At 46.8% G+C, this 26,629-nt stretch overlaps 1 protein-coding gene across 1 annotated transcript in view; it reads left to right on the top strand.

The window, feature by feature from the left end:
* gucy2g (guanylate cyclase 2g) overlaps nt 1-26,629 on the top strand; it is a 128,453-nt gene that overhangs the window by 35,290 nt on the left and 66,534 nt on the right. The window contains exons 8-13 of the mRNA XM_072477630.1: nt 4,710-4,757; nt 5,247-5,410; nt 5,522-5,671; nt 22,503-22,586; nt 23,452-23,556; nt 25,174-25,245. Coding sequence (XP_072333731.1) covers nt 4,710-4,757; nt 5,247-5,410; nt 5,522-5,671; nt 22,503-22,586; nt 23,452-23,556; nt 25,174-25,245 — 623 coding nt within the window. The remainder of the gene's footprint in view (nt 1-4,709; nt 4,758-5,246; nt 5,411-5,521; nt 5,672-22,502; nt 22,587-23,451; nt 23,557-25,173; nt 25,246-26,629) is intronic.

The raw sequence follows: 26,629 nt of genomic DNA, 5'->3' as shown, positions 1-26,629 counted from the left end.
TTTTATGTACTTACAGAAGCTTTCGCTATACTTTTTGATGTTTTGCGCTCGACCTTCTTTTGTAATTTACCGTAGCTCTCTTTATTACTTTTTTAGTAACCCTTTATTTATGTTTGAAAGTTTCCCAGTCTTCCAGATTGCCACTGGCCTTTGCAACATGGTATACCTTAGTTTGTTGTCTTACTATTGTCCTTAACCTCCTTGCTTATCCTTAGATTTTTTTTAACCCCTCTTATTATTTCTCTTCATCTCTGGACAATATTTTAGTTGTGACGAATTGCGTATCTCCTTAAACAACTGCCACTGCTCATCAGCTGCCCTACCTTTTAGCCTTATGGCCCACCCTACTAAGGCCAAATCTATCCTCATGCCTATGTAATTGCCTGAGTTTAATTCCAGAATGCAAGTGTGGGACTCCACTTTCTCTCCCCCAAACTGAATTTTGAATTCTATCATACTATGGCCACTATTCCCTCGGGGTTCCTTAACTTTGAGGTCACCAATTAATCTCTCCTCAGTACACAATACCAAATGCAGAGTAGCCTGCTCTCTGGTTGTTCCACAACTTATTGTAATCACCCGAGATTATTGCCGTGCCTTTCTTACAAGCCCTGTCGAGGTCATACTGCTTCGCCATTTTATATTAATGAATCAGCGATGATTAATTAATTGCAGTTTTATCATTCAGCCCTCAGCTGCAGATGGTAACGTTTGGATTCATTTAAACAATTAAATGCATACAAATGCACATGCAAATTAGGACCAGGAGTCGGCCATTTGGCCCTTTAAGCCTGCTTTTACCATTCAGTAAGATCATGGCTGATCTGATTTAACCTCAACCCCATGTTCCTGCCTACCCCTGATAACCTATCATCTCCTGATAAATGCACGCACCCCACGTGGGTGGGAGTGCACTTGGATGTGTAACTCGAGAATTACCACATTTATCCATGTATCATTTGGAACATATAAAGAACCATACCTGATTCAATTAAAATGATCTGGGAAAGGTTAACGGTCAAATGCTGCTATGAGGGACATCTCCTCATGCTAGAATGCTAAAAGTCCTGAAAAATGAGTTGTGCGAAAGATTTTATTAACTCAACAGAGCGATTTGTTTGATAGATAAAAGTGGAGGTTTTTGTGGGCAACAAAAGTAAACTCTGATTAAGAACTATGCTAAACTATTATCAAAAATACACAGCATTATATTTTACATTTGGCTTTACTAATTACAGGGTGTTTCTGTCAGGAGTGGTGCAGGAAGCATTAGGGAGAAGTTTAATTCCCTCCACCTGGCAGAAATTGAGCAGAGTACTAGTTTAAAAAATCCAAGCACTTTCTGCTAGTTTCTGCCACAGTAATGTGGTTGACTCTTAATTGCCCGCTGAAATATCTGAGCAAGCCACACAGTTGTATCAAAACTGGTTTAAAAAAAAGCAATCTAAAAGGAAAGAAACTGGATGGACCCCCCCCCCCCGCCCCCCCAGCAGGAAACGACAAAGACAAACCCAGCCCCGTCGACCCTGCAAAGTCCTCCTTGTTAACATCTGGGGGCTTAATTAGGAGAGCTGTCTCACAGACTAGTCAAGCAACAACATAGTCATATACTGAATCGTACCTTACCGAAAACGGGCTGGATTTTCCGATTTCCCAGCCGCGTGTTTCTTGGCAGCCTGCCGTCCGCTGCGGGTGGGATTCTGTCTTCCCGCTGCTTGTTAATGGGATTTCCCATTGAAGTCACCCCAAGATGCCGGGAAACCCATGGGCAGGATGCAATGCCAGCAGGAAAAGTGAATTGCAACATCCGGAGAATTTATGCCAATGTTCCAGACAACACATTGCTGGATATGCCCTGTTCCAGCAGCAGAACAGGCCTAGCAGAGGTAGCGGCACAGTGATATACAGTCATGACACACATACATACAGACAAACACACACAGACAGGCATGCACATGGACACATAAACACATCTAGGAACATACAGAAACAGACAGGCACCATCAGGCAAACACACACAGACAAACACATGGACAGACACATACTAACAGAGACACACAGACAGAGATACAGAGACAGATACAAAGACACACACAGTTAGACAGAGGCACACAGGCAGACAGAGATACACAGACAGACACGCATGCACAGACACAGACAGATTCACTAGGCAGCAATTCAGAGGCAGAAACTCTGTCTGCATCTTTCCTCTCTATAGCTCATGAGACACTTTGGTCACCTGGGGCTTTGTGCATTGCCTTGCTGGACACAATATTGAACACAAACACAAGGTGAAAGTGCAAGCCCTACCTGACCTGGACAGTGGGATCATTTCTTAACAGTTTGCTATTCAAGTTAAGACATGGACACCAGCCTGTGAAAGAATGATTGTGCTTATAGTCCCGCATCCCCACTTTTTTGTCTGTAACCCTGTAAGTCCCTCATCCCCAAATACCTGTCTGACTCCTTTCTAAATTTGAGGATGAAATCAGTTTCCAGCACAGTTTTTCAAATATAGAGTTGCTGATCATGATAGCTCTCTAAGAGAAGAAACTTCTCCCCATCTCCCCTCTACATCTAATACCTTGTACATCTTTTACAGGTACCGTTGTTTCCGATGCCACAGTACCTTCTCCATCAAACACAACAGGTACTGGAAACAAGCTTTCTGACAATGTGCTGGTTTAAGTTAGATGTTTAAAACGAGAGGGAATTTCTGGAACAACATTGTGGAGCTTAGAATCCTCCCATGGAAGTTTGTCATTGCAGCCTTTAATGGCTATAATCTCCTCCAGCTTTCAAGCACTTACAGTCAAGCTTAATGTCAGCTAATGACTACATTTTACAACCTCGATAGCATCATGAAGTCCCCTGACTAAAGTTCTTGCCTCATCTGTGATACCTAACTGCAAATGGGTGTCTGAGGACTTTACATTTTGAAAATGACAGCTGTGCACCAGTGAACAAAGTTTGACTTTTTGTTTACGCGAATGTACAAATGTATTTGTTCTCCAATGCATGTTGACTGACAGATTCTTCCCACTTTGTTCATTCGTCATCAGCATCTCCTCTGAGATGTCCAATGATGCACTGGGATGGACAGAGAGAGCAATGGTTAAGTCCAAATGTCTTGTATCACACCCATGCTACTGGTGCTGGAAACTCAACAAAAAAAATTCCACTATCTTGCACGACTCCCTCCCCACCCCCACCGAACTTGAAGAACTGCCTCTCCTGCTAATGGCTATGTCCAATCATCACTCATAATCACCCGGACTCTTTATCTCTCCTCCGAGCCTCCCATGGCGGCATGGTAGCACAGTGGTTAGCTCTGCTGCCTCACAGCGCCAGGAACCCAGGTTCAATTCCAGCCTTGGGTGACTGTGTGGAGTTTGCACGTGTCTGCGTCGGTTTCCTCCCACAGTCCATTGGGCAGCACGGTAGCATAGTGGATAGCACAATTGCTTCACAGCTCTAGGGTCCCAGGTTCGATTCCGGCTTGGGTCACTGTCTGTGCGGAGTCTGCACGTCCTCCCCGTGTGTGGGTGGGTTTCCTCCGGGTGCTCCGGTTTCCCCCCACAGTCCAAAGATGTGCAGGTTAGGTGGATTGGCCATGCTAAATTGCCCTTAGTGTCCAAAATTGCCCTTAGTGTTGGGTGGGGTTACTGGCCTATGGGGATAGGGTGGAGGTGTGAGCTTGGGTAGGGTGCTCTTTCCAAGAGCTGGTGCAGACTCGATGGGCCGAATGGCCTCCTTCTGCACTGTAAATTGTATGTATGTATGAAAAGTCCAAAGATGTGCAGATTAGGTGGATTGGTCATGCAAAAATTGCCCCTTAGCGTCCAAAGATGCGCAGGTTAGACGGGGATAGGGCAGAGGAGTGGACCTAGGTAGGGTGCTCTTTCAGAGGTTTGATGCAGACTCGATGGGCTGAATGGCCTCCTTCAGCACTGTAGGGATTCTATGATATTGTTGATCTAATGCAAAATGTCAATGGTTTGCAAATGCCACGTATTGACATTAGAGGGGGAAAATGAAGCATCAAATAAATGCATAATTTGTAGATGTGTGGAAGAAACTCAGTCGTTCTCTGCACCCAAATTCTCCCTCTTATAAGGTAAGGTAAAGTTTCCATAGACCCAGGTGTCCATAGGCTGCTCTCCACTTTGAGGGGGTGAGCTGGCTGGTGGTGATTTAATCTGAGGCTCACCACACCTTAGGTGAGGGACAAGGTTGAGAAGGCGGGGCCTTCATAAATAACCTCCTCTATTGTATCACTATTGTAATACTATTGTAACACTGCCTTCTATAGAATTTACATTTCTTCATGGCTGACACTGATACATCCCTGATAAATGCTGGCCGCACACATTCTCCCTGACTGCTGTCAATTTGGTTCAGCCTGGTTATATACTAACTTTGTTTGTTGTGTTTGCCCAGATAAAACCCTTGCGTTTGTGGTCATGGCTTTTGTTGTAGCTGCTTTGATTGTACATCACAAAATCAAGGTCAGGATAGGCGGTGGAAAATGGAGTCATTCCTCTGAACATTATCAGTGACACAACTTTAACAGGGAGGGATCAACAAGATAGAGTGGAACTGGTTCTGTCTGGGGTCATTTAAATTCAAAAGTGGACGTTGCAAAGTAATATTGCAGGCAGGGTGTTACTGTTGATTGTCTGATCTGTGCTCTGTTACTTTGCTTACAGTGAACACCACTATTGTCAATGTGACATCTTTTACAGAGAACACAACAGGTACTGAGAATGCCCTCTTTGAAAGTGTGCACGCTCCCTACCACCATCCAACGTGAAGTACTGCCTCCTCTGCTGACATGTCCGTCCAATGCTGACAATTGTCACTCACAATCACCCGTGCTCACGCTCTCTCTCCTCCCAGGCTCCATGCCACCCATGCTTTTATGTCCATCTAACCACTGCCAGCCACCTGCCTCCTCACCAATAGCCTCACCTCTGGTTTTCTATCAGTGAAATCACATGGGTTTGGCGCTCTCCTGTGAGATAGCAGGAGAGGCGCAATTTTACCCAGAAGTCAAAACTCCCATGATCAATTTGCATGCCTGTGGCTGGGAGTTAGAATTCTCCCTACTACAACACTGCCTTCTAAAGAATTTAAATTTGTTCATCTCAGACATTGATACATCCCAGCCACATACATTCTCGCTGACTATTGTCAATTTGGATTATCCTGGCTATGTACTAACTTTGTTAGCTCTGTTTTTCCAGGTAACACCCTTGTGACAGTAGTCGCTGTCCTTCTGGTCATAGCTTTTGTTGCAGCGGCTTTTATTGTCTTCCTATTGGTAAAGAAACGTAAATCACAAAATCAAGGTCAGGATATGTGGTGGAAAATAAAATATGAAGACATAACCATCCTGAAAGAAAGCAAGGTACAAGATTGGCTGTGTACAGTATATTTGCTGTTATCAAGGATTAAAACAGACATAAAATGAAGCACAGTTTTACACAAATGCACGTTTTGTTTCCATATCAATGTGCAGAAACATGTTGATGCTTTGCTTGGTGCTACCACATCAACCAAAGAAGTTGGAAGCATTGAATCTAAAACTAACGTCTCAAGCCATCAGAATTATGGTTCCAGAGATAAACTTGGAAACAGAGTAGTTTATTCCACAATCGGCCTTTACCAAGTGAGTTTGCTTCAATAATTCTTACATTGTTAAAATATATAATTAAGTGATGTTTTACTGAGTAAAGTCAGATAGATCATTGTCAGGAATAAGATTGTTAACAACATTTGGTTGGGATAATATTTTTTAAAAATAAATAAATTTAGAGTACCCAATTATTTTTTTTCCAATTAAGGGGTAATTTAGTGTGGCCAATCCAGCTAACCTGCACATCTTTGGGTTATGGGGGTGAAACCCTCGCAGACACAGGGAGAATGTGCAAACTCCACCCAGACAGTGACCCAGGGCTGGATCGATCCCCGGTCCTCAGTGCCGTAGGCTGCAGTGCTAACCACTGCAACCGTGCCGCCTGGTTGGGATAATATTTCAAATGCTTTCAGAAGACAACCCTGAAATATAGGCCAATTCATTTCAGTGGGATTTTTATTTTCAGGATGTAAGATTTCCATGTGTGCTGAATGATTTCCATGTGCACTGACTGATTTCCATGTGTGCTGAATGATTTCCATGTGCACTGACTGATTTCCATGTGTACTGACTGATTTCCATGTGCACTGACTGATTTCCATGTATACTGACTGATTTCCATGTGCACTGACTGATTTCCATGTGTACTGACTGATTTCCATGTGCACTGACTGATTTCCATGTGCACTGACTCATTTCTATGTGCGCTGACTGATTTCACTCCAGAAGAATAACCTGTGATTTCCAATGGCTACCATATTTCACAGGCCGTTTCATCAACTTCCCACACAGCTTCCAGAAAATGCTCCAGCCTCCAATATTTTCTTCATTGAGAAATCTAGATCAAAGGAAACGGCACATGATGTAGGACACAGGCAGAAAACGTAGCAAAGAGCAGGAACACAAACAAATTAAGAACTTTGATTAGCTAAGGCCAAGTGCTACAGTTTTGAGCCCGAGGCAAGATAATTCAAAGAGTATTGATTTCAGCAGCAGAATGCCAGGGGAAGGAAAAGCATGGTAGGCAGTGCAGTGCCAGAAGAATGCACTTTGGAAAAATAATATTCAGAGGAGAAATAATGTATCAATATTGATAAAATACAGTGCTTGCCTCATCAAATATTGGAGCAGCATATAAATCTTGCGCACACTTTTGAGTTATCGATAGTTATGAGGAAAGAAATGCTTGGCATAAAGAAAAGGAGCTGAGCTTCTTGGAGGAAGCGTTAACAATGAGAGATGTAGAAATTCCATTCAATAAGAGGAGATATATAGAGAACGTCAATAGATGAAGAACTAAGGTTGGACCAAGAGATAAAGGGATAGGGATGCGTTTCAAACTTGATTAATTCTAAGCATTTCTAATTTATCCTGTTAATTTACAATGCTTCCATGTGCTCCTTGTGATATCTGTTGTTGTTCACATGTGAGAGGACATGAAACAATTGTGGCTGTGAAATTCTGGTTTCAGCTGAAATTCACCTCCACTAATTTAACCCATTTAGCTTAAAGGCGACAACACATCTCTTTTAACGCAGAGGGAGAGGGATCGGTGACAAACATGCCAAGCGTTGATATACTCATTGTTGTGTTATGTACTCTGGGATAACACAGGCTGCAACTGGATGCAGCTTTAACCAAAAGATACTCCAGACCTTGAAGTTAGTTCAATCTGATTTATTGAACCAGTAGCACAGTTAGCACAGTTCTCGATGAGTTGAACTCTCTGCTAACCTAAGTGTGGTTACTCTGTCTGACTGAACCAGACTAGCTCTTAGCCACGTGCTGGAGGTGTGATACTGTACATACACCCTGACTCACTCTGTAGATGTTCATCAGTGGAAAGAGGCAGAGTGTGAGTGCCTCGTGCCTTTTATAGTGAGCTACCACCCCTGAGTGTCCTGTCTGCTCATTGGTCATGTCCTGTTCTCTGTGTTCATTAGCTGCCTGTCTGTGCCTGTCTGTATATCAAGATCTGCACGTCTGCATATCATGACATCCCCCTTTTTAATGTTTTGTTGGCACATGGGAACGTACTTACATGTGGTGGCATGTATTAACATATTTACAAGCGGTGGCATTTGTGAACGTATTTACATGTGAAGACAGCTGTCTAATGTGAGAAAACAGAACATAGCAAACAAAACAAATGTTCATGTGTCCAGTCTCTGGGGCTTGCGTCTGATCCTTGTCGACCGCCGGAGAGGTGGTGGTGGGGACGATGGCGTCTTGACAGGCGGGATGGAAGCCTGACTGGTGGCCTCATAGTTCGAGGTATCAGGAGGTGGCAAACAACGGACGGAAACGGAGAAGAAAGCGGTTTCGGGCTGGCAACTTTGCGCAGTGCCCGTCTGTTTCGTCGCAAAACAGAACCGTCAGCCAGACGTACAACATACAGGCGGGGTGCAGCCCGTCGAACAACGACAACTGGAGCAGACCAGCCACCATCCGGTATCTTGATCCTGACAGTGTCTGCCGGGGATAACATGGGAAATCGGTGGCATGAGCATCATAGCCCTGCTTTTGCTGGTTTTGGAGCTGCTGCACCTTTTGCAGCACCGGGAGGTGATCCAGGTTGGGCAAGTGTATGGCTGGAAGTGTCGTCCGCAGGTCCCTGTTCATCAAGAGTTGAGCCGGCGACATGCCAGTGGACAGTGGGGTCGCCCTGTACGCAAGCAGCGCAAAGTAGATGTCAGAAGCAGAATCCGCGGCCTTGCAGATGAGCTGTTTCACAATGTGCACCCCTGTTTCAACCTTCCCATTGGACTGCAGATAGTGTGGGCTGGAAGTGACATGTTTAAAATGGTATGACTTGGCAAACATAGACTACTCGTGGCTGTTGAAGCATGGGCCACTGTCACTCATGACAGTGAGTGGGATACCATGCCTGGAGAACGTCTCCTTACAGGCCTTGATGACGGTCCGAGATGTGAGGTCTGAGAGCTTCACGACTTCAGGGTAATTGGAGAAATAGTCAATAATCAACACGTAGTCATGACCATTCGCACGAAAGAGGACGATGCCAACCTTGGACCACTTGGGGAGGTCTCGATTTCATGCTGCTGGAGCGTCTCCTTGCTCTGCGCTGGCTGGAAGCGTTGACAGGTTGGACAGTTGAGGACCATGTTCGAGATGTCCTGGCTAATACCGGGCCAGTAGACAGCCTGCCTGGCTCTGCGTCTGCACTTCTCAACGCCCAGGTGTCCCTCATGGATTTGGCGGATCATCAAGCTCTGGAGACTGAGTGGAATGACAATCCGGTCCAGCTTGAGGAGGATACCGTCAATCCCTGTCAGGTCATCCTTTACATTGTAAAATTGAGGGCACTGCCCTTTCTGCCAGCCATTGACGAGGTGGTGCATGACACGCTGCAAGAGGGGGTCTTTGATTGTCTTCTCGCGGATACGAACCACCTTCTCATCAGACGCTGGGAGGGTGCTAGCACACAGCTGCACCTGTGATTCAATCTGCCGGATGATTTCCAGCGGTTCACTAGGCAAGGTGACGGAGTGGGACAATGCATCAGCGATGAGGAGCTCCTTGCCAGGCGTGTACACTAAGTCAAAGTCATACCTTCTGAGTTTGAGGAGGATGCACTGCAACCAAGGCATCATGTCGTTCAGGTCCTTGTGGATAATGTGGACCAGAGGCCTATGATCCGTCTCGACAGTGAATGTCGGCAGGCCGTAGATATAGCCGTGAAACCTGAGAATGCCAGTGAGAAGACCCAGACATTCCTTCTCTATTTGCGCATACCTTGTTTCGGTGGGCGTCATGGCCCTCGATGCGTAGGCTACCGGTGCCCAGGATGAAGTGTCATTGCGTTGAAGCAGCACCGCACCGATGTCATCCTGGCTCGCATCTGTCGAGATCTTCGTCTCCCTGACTGGGTCGAAAAATGCCAAAACGGGTGCAGTGGTGAGCTTGGCTTTCAGCTCCAACCACTCTGCCTGATGTGCTGCCTTACACTCAAAAGCAGTGGACTTTTTCACCAGGTTTCGTAGGGCCGTGATGTGTGAGGCCAGGTTTGGAGTGAACTTGCCCAGAAAATTGACCATGCTCAGGAAGCGCAACACCGCCTTCTTGTCTTCAGGGACCTTCATGGCTTCGGTGGCCTTGACCTTGTATGTGTCTGGGCGCACGCCATACTGAGCGATCTGGTCACCTAGGAACTTGAGTGTCGACAAGCCAAAGCAACATTTGGACCTGTTCAGCTTCAGGCCATTGGCGTGGACACAGTGGAATACCTGCTGGAGAAGGGAAACATGCTCTTCAGGGGCTGTGGACCATATGATGATGTCATCCACGGACACACGAACCCCTTCAATGCCCTCCATCATCTGCTCCATGATGCGATGGACGATCTCCGATGCCGAGACAATGCCAAACAGCATGCGATTATAGCAGTATCTGCCAAACGGTGTGTTGAAGGTGCAGAGCCATCTGCTGGACTCATCCAGCTGGATTTGCCAAAATCCATGTGACGCATCTAACTTGGTGAACGAACTGGTGAGTTCCTCCCGCTTCGGGATGGGGTAGTGTTCACGCATTATATTCTTATTGAGATCCTTGGGATCAATGCAGATGCGCAGGTCTCCCGAAGGCTTTCTAACACATACCATCGAGCTGACCCAGTCACTCGGTTCGGTTACCTTGGAAATGGTGCCCCGTTGCTGAAGATCCTTGAGCTGTTCCTTCAGGCGCTCCCTCAGCAGAGCCGGGACCCGGCGTGATGCGTGGACCACTGGCTTGGCATCAGGTCATAGCAGAATCTTGCATCGATATGGCAGCGTGCCCATCCTGTCGAACACATCCGGATACTGAGCGAGGATGTCGTTAATGCCGGCCTGAAGATCTACATTTGAGGATGTCGTTGTGTAAACCCGCTGCACGAGGTTCAGCTGCTTGCAGGCATGTGCGCCAAGTAGGGATGCCCTGTCTGGCTTGACAATTTCAAAATGTAACCGTGCATGGGTGCCCCGGTTGGAGACGAGTAGATGGCAGGATCCCAGTGCCGTAATGGCATTTCTGTTGTAGTCCAGGTGCCTGCGGGCAGCTGGAAGGACCTTGGGGGGCTTCTTGATACGTTTGAAATCTGCCTGTGAGAGGAGGTTGGCAGAAGCACCTGTGTCCAGCTTAAACTGGATGGAGCAGTGGTTGACCTGAATCACCGCACGCCATTCGTCCGCAGAATCCACAGCAAGGATGGATTGAATTTGTGATGCGTTGGATGTGGCATATTCACATTTGGTAATGATGCCCACACAGAAGGCGGAGTCCAGGCATTCTTCCTCTGGATCCGTTGTGCTGCCAGGATCAGAATCCTGTAATCGCTGATGCGCACTCTGAACGCGCCATCGTCGGAATTGGGAGCGCTGGCCCCTGATTGGTGGTGCAGACCTGCACAAGGCTGCATAGTGTCCAGGCTTCCCGCAGTTTAAACATCGCCTGCCTCTTGCAGGGCAGTGTTTCTTTAAGTGGGCGTTGCCGCAGTTTGAGCATGTCATGACGTCGGCGTCCTGATGCTCCGCGCGTCGTCGCACATGCGCAGTGCCCCTTCGTCATCCCGTTCGCATCGCGCATGTGTGGGGCCCCGGGAAAAGCGCGCAAAGTGGCCGCTTTCATCAATGCTGAGGCGCTGCATCCGGGAGATGGCCTGCGCACTCTCTGCCTCGTGGGAGGCAAGTTTCTCATTTTCAGCCGATTTGTACTGGGCATAGTGATTTCTGGCGTGCTCATGCACTGTGCATGTTTCAATCGCGACTGGCAGGGTCATATGCCTGATTTTCAGTAGGTGCTCTCTCAGAGGATCAGAGTGAACTCCAAAAACGATTTGGTCTCTGATCATGGAGTCAGCAATATTGCAGGGCAGCGCTAGCAGGCGGAGGTTAGTTAAGAAGGAGTTGAAAGATTCATCTTTACCTTGTAGACGCTGTTTGAATATGTTGCGCTCAAAGGTTTCATTGGCGTCCACATCACAGTGACTGCCAAACTTGTCCAGGATGATCTGAAACTTTGTCTTGTCCTGGCCTTCGGTGAAATGAAAAGAGTTGAAGAGTTCGATGGCTTGATCACCCGCTGTTATAGAAGTTTACAGCATGGAAACAGGCCCTTCGGCCCAACCAGTCCATGCTGTTGAGAGTAGGAGTGCAATCTTCCTTGCATCCGACGCACCCATGAGGTCTGAAGCTTCGATGTACAGCAGAAACTTTTGCTTGAATGTCCGCCAGTTGGCACTGAGATTGCCGGAGGTCCTGAGCTGGTGAGGAGCCTGAATCTTCTCCATGGTGCCGGGATACATTCGCTGGTCGTCACGGAACGGACTGAGATAAACCACCCAGATTAAGCAGTCTCCTGGTAGCATGTTGTGTTATGTACTCTGGGATAACACAGGCTGCAACTGGATGCAGCTTTAACCAAAAGATACTCCAGACCTTGAAGTTAGTTCAATCTGATTTATTGAACCAGTAGCACAGTTAGCACAGTTCTCTATGAGTTCGACTCTCTGCTAACCTAAGTGTGGTTACTCTGTCTGACTGAACCAGACTAGCTCTTAGCCACGTGCTGGAGGTGTGATACTGTACATACACCCTGACTCACTCTGTAGATGTTCATCAGTGGAAAGAGACGGAGTGTGAGTGCCTCGTGCCTTTTATAGTGAGATACCACCCCTGAGTGTCCTGCCTGCTCATTGGTCATGTCCTGTTCTCTGTGTTCATTAGCTGCCTGTCTGTGCCTGTCTGTATATCATTACCTGCATGTCTGCATATCATGACACTCATATCCCACACTTTATTCAGCATCTGTGCCTTGAAGGAATTTTTAAAAAGAACAAATTTTCTTCTCCCTTGTTATAGAACTATTTAAAAATTAGACATGGTAACTCTTTTATTTATGCCTTTTTATGCCTACCCTGGAGATGCAAATCATATTTTCTAGTTACATTATCTGATCTCCCATGCTGTTGCTCATGATGAGTGAAAAGATATGTGAAAACATGACAGAAGTTAAGTGTGGTGGCTACTTTTAATATGTGGTGATCTCAGCTGCTTCATCAATGACTTTTCCGCCATCATAAGGTAGGGAGGAATGTTTGCTGGTGATTGTATAGTGCTCGATACCATTCGCAACTCCTCCGATGCTGACGGAGTCCATGTCCATATGCAGCAGGAGCTGGGCAACATTCAGGATTGGGTTAAGTGGCAAGTAACAAAGTAAAACTCACTCGACACATGTGCCAGTCAATAACCATCTCCAATTAGCGAGAATCTAACTAATCTCTCCTTCACGTTCAATGGTACAATTGCAGTATCATCTCTGAATCCCGTACTATAAATATCCTGGGGGTTACCATTGACCACAGATAGAATTGGCCCAGTCATATAAATACTGTGGCAAAAAGAGCAGCCTAGAGGCTTGGAATTCTGTGGCAAATAACTCAGCTCCTGACTCCCCATAGCATGACAATCATATACAAAGCACAAGTCAATAGTGTGATGGAACACTCTCCAGTAACCTTATCTAGTGTTGTGCAGCTTCAACAACATTCACAAAGCTTAACACCATCCAGGACAATGCAGCCTGCTTGATTAGCACCCCATCTACCACCTTCAACATTCAACATTCACTCCCTCCACCACCGATGCACAGTGACAGAGGTGTGTACCCTCTACAAGGTGCATGCATTAACTCATCAAGACTTCTTCTTTAGCAGCTTCCAAGCCCACAACTCTGTCACCAGGAAGGACAAGGGTAGCAGATGCATCGGAACACCACCACCTGCAAGTTTCCCTCCAGGTCCCACACCAACCTGACTTGGCACTCAATTACCATTCCTTCACTGTTGCTTTGCCAAAATCCTGCCACTCTCTTACTAACATGACCCATGCAACATGGACTGCAGCAATTAGAGAGGGGCATTAAATGTTGCTCCTTCTCAGAATACTAACTGGGGATCATTTTTTCACCAGCTTGTTCGCTTTCCGAGTATTCTGTGTGATTGACATTCCAGTGAAATTAAATAGATCGCCTGAGGCTACAATGGAATATGGAAAGGCTGAAATTGAATATTGATTATGAAAGACTGAAATTGTTTTAATTATTCTTACAACCTGTATATCAACACATGTGCCAAACCACTGGATGGACTAGCGACACAGTTTGCAGTGGAGCGCTCTCACTAATATGCCCAAATAATTCATTGGATCTGATGGCTTTATCGTCACATATGAATTATGTAAAATTGAACTTCATTCTCATTATGAAAATACCACTGCAGGGAAAAGAAACCTCTTTAGAGTGAAAGGCAAGTTGAAATCATGTTAGTGCTGGTTGACAGTCAAATTGGCTCTTGTCGATATATGTTACCCATGTTTGTTCACTTCTAACCATTTGATAAGCTGCTTGATATCTAAAATAAGGTGAAGCAACTGGTTGAAGCAACTGTTGGTTGTGATGTATCCTGAACAATTGCTTTCTTAGTGGATTAAATTGACTATTTACATAGAACATACAGTGCAGAAGGAGGTCATTCGGCCCATCGAGTCTGCACCGACCCACTTAAGCCCTCACTTCCACCCTATCCCCGTAACCCAATAACCCCTCCTAACCTTTTTGGACACGAAGGGCAATTTGTCATGGCCAATCCACCTAACAGCACGTCTTTGGACTGTGGGAGGAAACCGGATCACCCGGAGGAAACCCACACAGACACGGGGAGAACATGCAGACTCCGCACAGACAGTGACCCAGCGGGGAATCGAACCTGGGACCCTGGCGCTGTGAAGCCACAGTGCTAGCCACTTGTGCTATTGTGCTGTCCATTTGTGGACTAAATACAAGAATCCATCCTGCATTTCTATTCAAAAAGTATATCAACCAGGTCAGTCAAAGATAGTGGCTTGATAGACAAATAATCTTAGGAAGGGGATGATTGCTTGATAGTAGTTAACCCATCCTCAGATTAAATAACCAACAGTCAGCTCTCCTCCTCAAAGGGGAAAGCAGCCTATGGTCATCTGAGACTTTACCTAGTTAACCCATCGCAGTGGAGGAGGGGTATGTGTGGTGACGAAGAGAACTGGAGAATCCACCAGTTAACCAGTGAGGTGGCTAAAGGAGGAATGATCACAGGCTTACAATGTGTAATCGCTTCAAGAATTAGCTCCCCCAGTTAACGTATAAGAAACCACGATTTATTTTGACTATAAACAAATATTTACAGAGTGATGTGTTGGGTGTTCTGGATCATATACAGGTCACCAACACTTGAAGCAGTGCAACACTATTTTATTAAAAGGTTAACTATTTAAACATACATGAACTGTGGGTAAATACGATACTAGCTTTAACTAAAGACCTTTGCCTTGTCCTAACCAGTTGATGCAGTCAGCACATGGTGAATGTCGGTGTTGCAGGCTGTGAGCTCTGTGCTCCGAGCTGGCTGCTACTCGAATGAGCGGGAACTCTGATACCCCCTGTCTTTATAGTGCGTGTGCTCTCACTGGTGACTGGCTGCGGTGTTGTGTATGTTGATTGGTCCCACTGTGTGTCCATCAGTGTGTGTCTGCACCATGATATACTGGCGTATATTATGACACAGAGCACTTTAAAACGGTCTTCCCATGCTCAGCTCTAGAGTCCAACGGCTGGGACAAGTACCAACACTTCCAGTGAATTCCCAATCCTGTCCCTGATTGGATCAGTGGGCCACATGAGCTCTCCCTCAGAGAACGTCCCTTAAAGGGGCTATCCACTATATCCCTCCCGCTTTAAGTCGCTTTTTACACAAATTGCACAAATGCGAAAACAGTAACAATCATAGAATCCCTTCAGTGCAGAAGGAGGCCATTTGGCACATTGAGTCTGTGCCAACCCTTGGAAAGAGCACCCTACCCAGACCCTATCCCCCGTAACCCTGTAATCACACCTAACCCTTTGGGCAATACTGTTGAAGCTTCTCAACTGTGACATAAGCAGTTGTGATCTCATCTCAAATTCCTCCATCCACTTAGAATGGACGTCCACTAACAACAAAAGCATTGTGCCCATTAACAGTCCCACATAGTCAACGTGGAGCCTAACCCTTTGTCGACCTGGCCGATGTAACGGAGCTGCGGCAAGTAACTGTTGCTGAAACTTGTACAGATCAAGTGTTTTATCCCTCTTTAAATTGTAGCATCGATGCCAGACCGCCATGCGCAGCTTCTCGCTAGCATCTTCATTTAGACCTGCCTGGATGGGCACTATGTAGCTCTTCCAGTAGATATTCTCTTCCTGGCCCAGGGACGACCACTTTCGATCCCCAGAGGATGATACCATTCCCGCAGCTAAGCTTGTCTTCCTTGATCTGGTAAGGCTTCATTTCTCTGAAGCGCACTCGCTTCGCCATCCATACAATATCATCTGTTTCACCTTTGGCAACATTGAAACTCTGTTTGTCCAGCACTAAATCTGTTAAGCCGGCACTGACAAAGCATCTAGAAAATTTGTGGCAATGGAATATGACTCAGGGTATCTACATTGGCTATTTACATTCCTGGACGATGTTCAATGATGTACTCATAAGCCGACAGAAACAACACCCAACACTGTATCTCTGCAGAAGCTATTGGTGGAATCGTCTTATCTTCTTGTGGTCTGTGAAATGTCTCCCGTTTAGATATTATTGGAATATTTTGATGCCATAGATGATCACTAGTCCCTCTTTCTCGAGTTGTGAATAGTTCTTCTCTGCATTTGTAAGGATTCTCGACGCATATCTCACAGGTCTCTCCGACCCATCATCCATTCTGAGGGATAAAACTGCCCCAACGCCATATGGAGATGCACCACATGTTCGTATCATCTTCTTGGCGGGGTTGATGTACGCCGATAAACACAGCGACTACGACAGCTGCTTGACCTGGCTAAATGTCCCTTTTTAGGGTGCCTTCCTGGCATTTCTTTAATAATGCACATAGTGGAGGTAACATTGTTGACAGGTTTGGGAGGAACTGCCCATAATCGTTAACCATCCCCAGAAAGGATTTGAGTTCTGAGGTATTCCTAGGGCCCAGTGCCTCCTTAATTGCTTTCACATCCATGGGATGCAACCCCCGTGCTTCCATCTGATAACCCAGGTAAACCACCTCATTAGCCTGGAAGGTGCACTCCTGCTTCCTGCAATCTCCTTAATACTTCTTCCAAATGCAGCAAGCATTCTTTATCCATAGGTCCTGTTACTAATAAGTCATTCAAGTTCACGACGACACCCGGCAAGCCTTGCAGTAATATAGCACACGCTGATGAAATTCCAAAGGGAAAGTGTGTGAACTGGTACACCCCTTATGGGTGATTATAGTCACATATTTCTTTGAGGCATGTTTCAGCCCCAGCTGCAAGTAGGCATGACTCATGTCTAACTTAGTGAATGTTTGACTTCCAACCAGTTTTGCATATAGATCTTCGATTTTGGGTTTGGGGTACTTGTTCAGCATCACGGTCTGGTTCACCGTTGGCTGGTAATCAAATGATTTTATCCGGTTTCACTACTGGCACAGTGGGTGTTGCCCATTCGGCAAATTGCACTGATTGAATAATGCCTAGGCCTTCCAGATTTTTCAGCTGTTCTGTTTCCAGCTTCTCCAATAATGCATAGAGCACAGGCCTGGCCCTGGAAAATTTTGGGCTGGCTTCCAGCTTCACATCAATTCTCATCTTGACTTATTTTATTTTCCCCAGTTCTTCCTCGAAAAAATCTTGGTCCTTGTGAATGATATTGATCGGGCACCCTTCTTTGATGCTAAAAATCTCTAGCCAATTTAATTTGATCTCCTGGAGCCAGTCATGCATCATTAAGCTCGCTCTCTGACCAGCCACCACAACTAAAGGCAGCTTAGCGGATCAGTAGTTCACTGGGGTCATCTTTGCGCTATTATGTTTATGGCCTCCCCAGTTTATGTCATCAGCCTGGTGCCAGTGTTGTGCAACCTCAGGGGATGGACCCCTTCTTGAAGGTACCAGTAGATCTGTTTCCCCCTCAATGAGGCCCCAGTGTTCACTTCCATCCATAATGCCCTTCCTTGGACAGCACGGTAGCACAAGTGATTAGCACTGTGGCTTCACAGCGCCAGGGTCCCAGGTGCGATTCCCCGCTGGGTCACTGTCTGTGCGGAGTCTGCACGTTCTCCCGGTGTCTCTGTGGGTTTCCTCCGGGTGCTCCAGTTTCCTCCCACAGTCCAAAGATGTGCAGGTGAGGTGGATTAGCCATGATAAATTGCCCTTAGTGACCAAAAAGGTTAGGAGGGGTTATTGGGTTACGGGGATAGGGTGGAAGTGAGGGCTTAAGTGGGTCGGTGCAGACTCGATGGGCCGAATGACTTCCTTCTGCACTGTATGTTCTATGTTCTGTGTATCACTGACTCCACTGAGATCTGGGCCAATTTGCCCCCTTTTACATTATTGGCAGACATAATTTTCCGCTGTGCCTCAGGACCCATCATTCATACTGGTATACTGGTGCTGTACTGTACGGTTTGATTTCTTAGTGCTAGGCAGGCTCTGTTTATACTTGCACTTCTGTCTCAAATGTCCTTTTTCCCACACCTGAAGGATTCAGCTTTCCTAAATCTGCCTATGTCTGGGAAGTGATTTCACCCACATCTGTAACACTCTGCGCACTCTGGGTCAATCTTTTATTCCTTCTGGCTCTTGCAGTTTTCAATATTCATTTCCTTGTTTGGGCCAGTTCCTTCACTCCTGGCACCACTGCTGCTTTCGGATGCGCTGCTCAGATTGCTTTGTAATTCCTTGGCGCCCTTTTCTGCGCTCTCCATGGCCAAAGAAATCTCCAGCGCCTTTGGAGAGATGGAAGGTTGAAGCGACCATAGTCTTAGCTGAAAGACTAAGATGGTTACTGATGTCCCCAATAGCTCTGAGCCCTCTTTGCTTATAAGTTCATAAGATATAGGAGCAGAATCAGGCCATTCGGCCCATTGAGTCTGCTCTGACATTCGATCATGGCTAATCTCATCCTGGCCTCAACTCCACCGTCCTGCCTGTTCTCCATAACCGTTCAACCCATTACCAATTAAAAATCTATCTAACTCCTCCTCAAATTTACTCAATGTTCCAGCACCTACTGCACTCTGGGATAGTGAATTCCACAGATTCACAACCCTTTGGGACAAGTAGTTTCTCCTCAACACTGTTTTAAACTTGATACCAGACTATGACCTGTTGTTCTAGATTGCTCCAGGCGAGAAAGCATCCGCTCCACAGCTACTTTATCCATACCTTTTATCATCTTGTATACCCCAATTAGATCTCCCCTCTGGGATCTTTTCCATCTTTTTGCGATCACCTCCATTTTGAGGTGCCCTGGCACTTAATTTCTGCCTCATCCATCACCCTTAATTGGACAGCGAAAATGGAGGTGGCCTGCTAATTGTGCAACACCCATAAGGTCACAACAGCCTACCGACATCACACATTATTGGGGTTCGGGCCCAGAAATGGTCCTGACCAGTTATTTTCTAAGTTCAAAATATTCCAATCTACGCTTGCCCACAGGGCTTGCTGTTGAAACTCCTCTCGACTGTGTTCAATTAGAAATCATTCCCAAGAACCTGCCCTTTTATATAGCTAGTCTCGTAACAACTCTTGAAAAAGTTGAATGAGATATAACTGGCTTTTTAACAGTGCTCTAAATTTTCTGAACAATCTCTTTGGCCTTCATAAACTGATTTTATATTTGCGAAATGTCAAGGGGGCGATTCTCCGAGCCCCGCGCTGGGACGGAGAATCACTGCAACCGTGCCACGTTGCCCCGACGCCGGCGAGCGGTTCTCCGAGGTGCGGAGAATCAGCGCCATTTGCGCCGGCGCGGTTGGCGCGGCTTTGGCCGCGGGCTGCTGGAATCAGTATGGCCGGCGATTCCCCGGCCCGGATGGGCTGAGCGGTAGCGCGGATACGACAGAGTCCCGCCGGCGCCGTTCACCCCTGGTTGCTGCCGGCGGGAACTCTGCACGAACGGTCAGGGGGGGGGGTGGCGGCCTGTGGAGGGGAGGGGGGAGCTCCGTCCCCGGGGAGGGGGGCCTCCGATGGGGTCTGGCCTGCGATCGGGGCCCACCGATCGGCGGGCCGGCCTCTTCCCCCCCCCGGGCCTACGTTCCTGCGCGGCCGGCCCCTGAACACTGACACCATGTTGAGTCGGGGCCGGCGCGCGGAAGAAGTCCCCGCCCATGCGCGGGTTGGCACGGGGCCAATTTGGCGCCGGGAAGGGAGGCTTGAGCGGCGTGAACTGCTCCAGCGCCGTGCTGGCCCCCTGTGGGGGACAGAATCGGTCGTGCCCGGGCCCGGTTTGCGCCGTCGTGAAACGCGACGGTGCTCACGACGGCATGAACACTTGGGCTCCATTTGGGAGAATCGCCCCCCAAATCTATACATTATGAGAATGCAAATTCTGCAAGTTTCTAAAATGTCTGTTGAAGTTTTTAAAATGAAATTTCAGCTTTTATCTTACTCCTAAGTATATGTTTGTTTCCTCTAAAACATCAAATGATATTAAAAAGTGAAGGGATTCAGTGGTTTTTTTGCCGTCTGTGAGAATACTTCAATTATTATTCTTATTATTATGTAATTGTTTTTTTTATCCCTTTGGTGACAACAGTGTCACTGGACATCTGGAGATCCCCTTGCCTTGGCACCGGACTCAAACTGAGGTTGGCAACGGGGAAATCGACTACTCAAGAGATTGCGAGATCTTTGGCGCTGACATGTCACCACTGTTCACACGTCAGAATTTGGTACATCGGGGGTAATTTTAACCCCAAAAAAGGGGTTGAGTCAGTTGAAAAATCCAAATCCACCTCCAATCAACCCACCTCTGACTTTAATAGAAGGGGGGAAATGAACGGGTGTCCACACAATTCCAAGGAGGCTGGTTAGTACTTTAAATATGATAATGAGGCTGCGAGCCTCTCAGCTGTTTCTATAATTTTGGATGACGTGGCCTCTGTAGCCTCAGGAAATCCAGCAGTCACATTAAGGTGAGGATTTACTTGGCAGACCAGGAAGTTAGTGGGTATACACCTATCTGTTGGATCCAGTATACATGATGGAGGAAACTCCATGATCAGGAACACCCCTCACGACCAATCTCACCAAGTCCCTTATTTCCCTGGTCCAGTCCTTCAATTTCACCACCCTCAAGCCTCCAGCCAAAGCCCACCGCTCCCACCCCCACACCTTGCACTCCGGCCTTCCCCGCATGCTTCCAAATTCCCTTCCAGGTCTCAAACCTTTCCTCCAGGCCTCTGATTTCACCATCTACCTCCCGCCTCATGTCTGCAATCCACAACCCCTCATACCACCTGCCACTACGTGCCACCCCCGCAACCACTCACCACTGGGACGATTGGCAGCCACCACCACCCAAGGTTTAAGCTTCGTGCTGTGCGGGGGAATCCCTGACTTTTAATATTCCTGTGACTTTCTGCCCCATCCACTCTTGAAGAGCCAGGGAAGCAACAATCCAAGCTATTATCTCAGCTCCATTGTAAATAATATGGGGCACAGTGTCACCTACAGGTACAATTGACATTTTATAATGCACTCAACAATTTTATCAGTGTAATCATTAATAACATTTTTCTTATGAATTCAGATATTGGTATTAAACAGTATTAAACTGCTTTATTGTTCACGGAAATTTCCAAATAATCTTTGATATCATACAAGTCACGATTACAGCATTCTTGAAATGAAATGAAAATCGCTTATTGTCGCAAGTAGGCTTCAAATGAAGTTACTGTGAAAAGCCCCTAGTCGCCACATTCCGGCGCCTGTTCGGGGAGGCTGTTACAATCTACAGGGCAGCACGGTAGCACAGTGGTTAGCACAGTTGCTTCACAGCTCCAGGATCCCAGGTTCGATTCCCGGCTTGGGTGACTGTGCGGAGCCTGCACGTTCTCCCCGTGTCTACGTGAGTTTCCTCCGGGTGCTCTGGTTTCCTCCCACAGTCCAAAGATATCTGGGTTAGATGGATTAGCCGTGCTAAATTTGCCCTTAACATCCAAAAAGGTTAAGTGGGTTACTGGGTTACGGGAATAGGGTGGATGTGGAGGCTTCTCTTTCCAAGGGCCGGTGCAGACTCGATGGGCCGAATTGCCTCCTGCAGCACTGTAAATTCTATGATATGATTCTATGATACATATTCTCCTCAGTGCCTGAAATGTCTGATGCCAGGCACTGCAGTGACCAACCCCATGTCAAACCTATCTCCTGCGAAAAGTCCTCCAAAATATACTACAAAAATCCGAAATGACCTTGAGGAGTGAGTGGGTTACCATGCGATTTCCCAGGAATAAATGCATTAGCATGTGTCATGAATGGGGGAGGGGGGTCATGAATGGGGGGGAAACATATGGGAAATCAGTATTTGGACGAAATGTGTGCAATATTTTAATATTCTGCGTCTATCTCTGGCCAATAAAGGTCATAATACCGTTACCTCCTCTTTTAATCTGCGAACATCCTGCCGGTAGTCTGCCAAGATGCACAACACTGGTGAGGATAGTACTTCAATTCTTTAGAGTGGATTGTACAAACTTAAAGCCTCACACCAACCAACATGCCCAAGGTGAGGCAGAGCCCCTCCATTTTCCTGCAAAGGCAGCTAAGTGCCCCACAAATATTCCTGCACCAACTGCCCCCCAGCATTGACTCAGCGCATATGATCTATGATACAAATACTGATTTATAATTACAGTGAGAATTCTTAGAGAACTACCCAGTCAAATTGCAAATCCATTGAAAGAAAATGTGCTGAAAACAAACATGACATGACTACTGCTGTGGTACTCATTTGTTTCTGCCGTGACAGGGAAATTATGTAGCAGTTGTGCACCTTGATGGATCAACATTTCCAGATATGAGCAAGCAATCAATACTACAAGAGCTGCAGATGGTATGACAAAATATGGTTACATTTACAGCGTGCAATTAAGTACCTCTCAGTATAAGTTTACAAACTATTAGTTTTGTATGTTTTAGAACTTGCTTTCTTGTCAATCTTTATTCAACCTTCTCTCTCCTCATTTCCCAAGACACTGACTCTCGCTACGCTGTAGGCCCTGAGGTCCCCGCAGCCCGAAGCTCCAGTATATGCACGTGGCTAAGCAATGAGTGTTGGCAGCCTATTCAAGCCTGGTCCTGTCCTCCGCTGATAACTAAGGACATGTACCATCCTGTAGGGATTCCTGAATAATGCTTGGGAGCAGTAAGCCAGGTTTCTTTCTTCATCTACAGTATAGGAGTACTGTTACTGTTAGTTGTGATGCCTCTTCAGGCTCCCCTGGTTGAGTTCAGCTAATCCAGCACATAATTCAGGCATAGGGGACTGGAAACTGAAACACGCCCCCTTTAGTAATGTTGCAAAGTAAATATTCTTCAGGATTTAAAACAAAATACATACTGATACTGTCATGCAAAGGACAGTCAAAAAGAAGCACTGCTTATGATCGTAAATATAAAAGGTATTAACATGACTAGATCATATGGTCCTCGAGGCTGCTCCACCATTCAATAAGAACATGTATGATCTTCTCTGTCAACTCCACTGTCCCTGTCCTAATCCTATATTGCCTGAGATGTCTAAAGATTTTCTTTCTTTAAGACTGCAATCTATTGATTTGTATACACTACATACTGAGGAGCTGGGGGCATGATTTTCACTGCTGCAAGTTTAGTGACTCAGATATGTACATTTGAAGAAAACAATATCCATTCATTTTCAAAATTGTGTCTAATGAAACTATCGATATTTGTTCCAGATGCGAGAACTAAGACATGAAAATCTAGTAACATTCTTTGGTGTATGTACAGATTTACCACACAGATGTATCATTTCACAATACTGCAAAAAGGGAAGTTTAAAGGTAAGCTGATTGATAAGTGTGTAAATTATATGGCACCATTGAGTATTTTCAAAGGTGTATTAAACTTCATCAACATGAAATCAGTTCACAGAGAATGGTGTCGACTATTCAACTACACCTATCGCTTCCTCCCCTTTCCCTTTCCCACCAAGGCAAATTTCCCAATGACTTCCCCTTGTCCTCCCTAAGAATGCAAAACTTTCTCCACTTTGCGTGCCCTCTCTAAGATAATCTTGTCTGTAAGATCTACTGACTGTCTGCTTTCTTAACCTTCTTCACACTATTATAATCCTGTTGATTCCCTTATTTCCGCTTTCTTTATTTTTGTCGTTATCATTTTTGATCCATGGATGCTTAATGGACACAAGTCAAGCAGCAGAGAGAATAAAGAATTCAGGAAGTTGCAACATAGTTTATGGTGCTGCTAGCTTTGGACAACAACACCCAGAATTTGTGGCACCCAAGAGATGAGGTGGGACTCGGTTTGCTTGGATGGCTGGTGGCCAACGAATTAGCCAAAGGAAGGCTGTATTCTGCCCGGTAACAGGTGGTGATTGGCTCCTGCCTGAGTGGGCTGATTCCAGAGACCTAAGGGAAGCAGAGTTGAGACCTGGAAACACAGGGACAAGGACCTGCTCCCTCTCTTCGCTCTCTCTCTCTGGGTGCGATCTATCCAAATTGAGCCCCGTGACGAGCCCATTTGGCCGGGTGTTTCCCGGCATTTGCCGCGCCGAGAAACACCATACTATGTATTGGGACTCTGTTTCAATTGGGGCCTCAGCAGGAACTGCCCTGGCGAGGTTGGACTTAGTCCATTTTTAAACGGTGCCTGGATCTCTCAACCCCTGACACGAGCCCCTACTCCCCCCCAAAGCCCCAATTTACCTATAAGGGGGTCCTCGGACCCCTGCACCCCCACCTCACATGCACAGGGCACCCCTTGGCCTGATCCCCAGTGTGGGAAAAATGTCACCAGCTGCAAGTGCCACCTGTGCACCTTGGCAGAGCCTGGCAGTCTCTTTTCCTAGAAGCAAAGCTGCTCATTGAAAATGATTTGAAAATGTGTTTTAATTGGAAACATTCATGCAACCTCCTGTCATGGACCAATACCCATAGAATATATATCTTTTAATGCTGTTTCTTCATTCCATTGGAGGGTAATAGTATCACAGGGTCCAGGTTACCACCATCTGAAAAGCACAACAAGTTGTATTTATTCAGCACATTTAATCCAAACGCACTTCACAGATGTGTGCGCAACACAGAACTACGTCAATAAAAACTCCTAACATTTTCCACATTAGCGAAACTAAAGGAATGAGCTTTTTTTTGAGTGGCGTTAATATTGCAATATACAATTTACAGTGTTGTTGGTGGGATATTGCGGCTTTAAACAAAAAAGGGCTAGGAGGCAGACAGGAGGTGCACCCAGCTGTGTTTCTGATCAAACATTTGGGAAGGGCACTTGCCTATTCACAGCTTCGACCAAGCTTTCAACATTTAGCTGTATTTTCCTCCAATCACAAAGCTGAATTAAAAAGTCGGCACATATTTATCGGGTTAACAAACAGTCAGTGGAAATATTCAATAGACAGATATTCCATTTTCTTTCCCCAGGATATCTTGAAAAGCACAGATTTTGAACTTGATTGGATTTTCAAGCTCTCACTTGCTTACGATATAGTAAATGTGAGTAAGATTTTATATGTTGACGGGAATGAAGTCTGTATTAATTGTGATATCCATTTTTGAGAGAAATGGGATTTAAAAACAACCTGGGGCGAGATTCTCCGACCCCCCGCCGGGTCGGAGAATTGCCGGGGGCTGGCGTGAATCCCGCCCCCGCCGGTTGCCGAATTCTCCGGCACCGGATATTCAGCGGGGGCGGGAATCGCGCCGCGCCGGTTGGCGGGCCCCCCCCCCCCGCCCCGCGATTCTCCGGCCCGGATGGGCCGAAGTCCTGCTGCTAAAATGCCTGTCCCACCAGCGTAGATTAAACCACCTACCTTACCAGCGGGACAAGGTGGCGCGGGCGGGCTCCGGGGTCCTGGGGGGGGCGCGGGGCGATCTGGCCCCAGGGGGTGCCCCCACGGTGGCCTGGCCCACGATCGGGGCCCCCTGATCCGCGGGCGGGCCTGTGCCGTGGGGGCACTCTTTCCCTTCTGCCTTCGCCACGGTCTCCACCATGGCGGAGGCGGAAGAGACCCCCCCCACTGCGCATGCGCAGGAATGCCGTTAGCGGCCGCTAACGCTCCCGCGCATGCGCTGCCCGGAGGTGTCATTTCCGCGCCAGCTGGCGGGGTACCAAAGGCCTTTTCCGCCAGCTGGCGGGGCGGAAATTCGTCCGGCGCCGGCCTAGCCCCTTAAGGTTGGGGCTCGGCCCCCAAAGATGCAGAGCATTCCGCACCTTTGGGGCGGCGCGATGCCCGACTGATTTGTGCCGTTTTGGGCGCCAGTCGGCGGACATCACGCCGATACCGGAGAATTTCGCCCCTGATATTCTCATGAAAAGCCATGTAAGTTTGAAATGAAACTTTCTGGTTTAATTGGCTGGATTTCAGATCCCTACCTTTCCCCCCCGCTGTTCCCCCAAGCTGTACCCCAGAATACTCTGGGTGAGCGGGTCCCAAAAACGGCAGCCTACTCGCCATATTTAAATAAATAATTAAAGGCCAATTGAGCTTGCTACAAATCAATTGACCGGGATACTAAGGCGTGAGCATGTGGGCTGACATGGGCAGTCTGTTTATGAGACTAAGTTGAAAAAAGGCAGGAAGGAGGAGGGGGCAGATCATTCAGGAGGTTCCCTGAAAGCATCGAGGACATCCCTTCAAGATGTAACACCCCACTCTTCATTCCTGGTCAACTTGCCAAGCAAGTTAATTAAATCACTCCTTGTATTATTTGTGTTGACCGAGTGTAGATTGACTATAAGAGCAAAGAGATCTGGCTGGAACTTTATAAATCACTGCCACCTTCCCAAAGATAATTAAAGATACACCACAAATGCTGGCCAAGCCACATACCATGAAATAATAACGGCTAATCACTTATTAGGCCTTCTAGCTGGAGT

Source organism: Scyliorhinus torazame, chromosome 16 (assembly GCF_047496885.1).
Source record: "Scyliorhinus torazame isolate Kashiwa2021f chromosome 16, sScyTor2.1, whole genome shotgun sequence".
NCBI lineage: Eukaryota > Metazoa > Chordata > Chondrichthyes > Carcharhiniformes > Scyliorhinidae > Scyliorhinus > Scyliorhinus torazame.
This window is presented reverse-complemented; position numbering and strand designations above follow the sequence as displayed.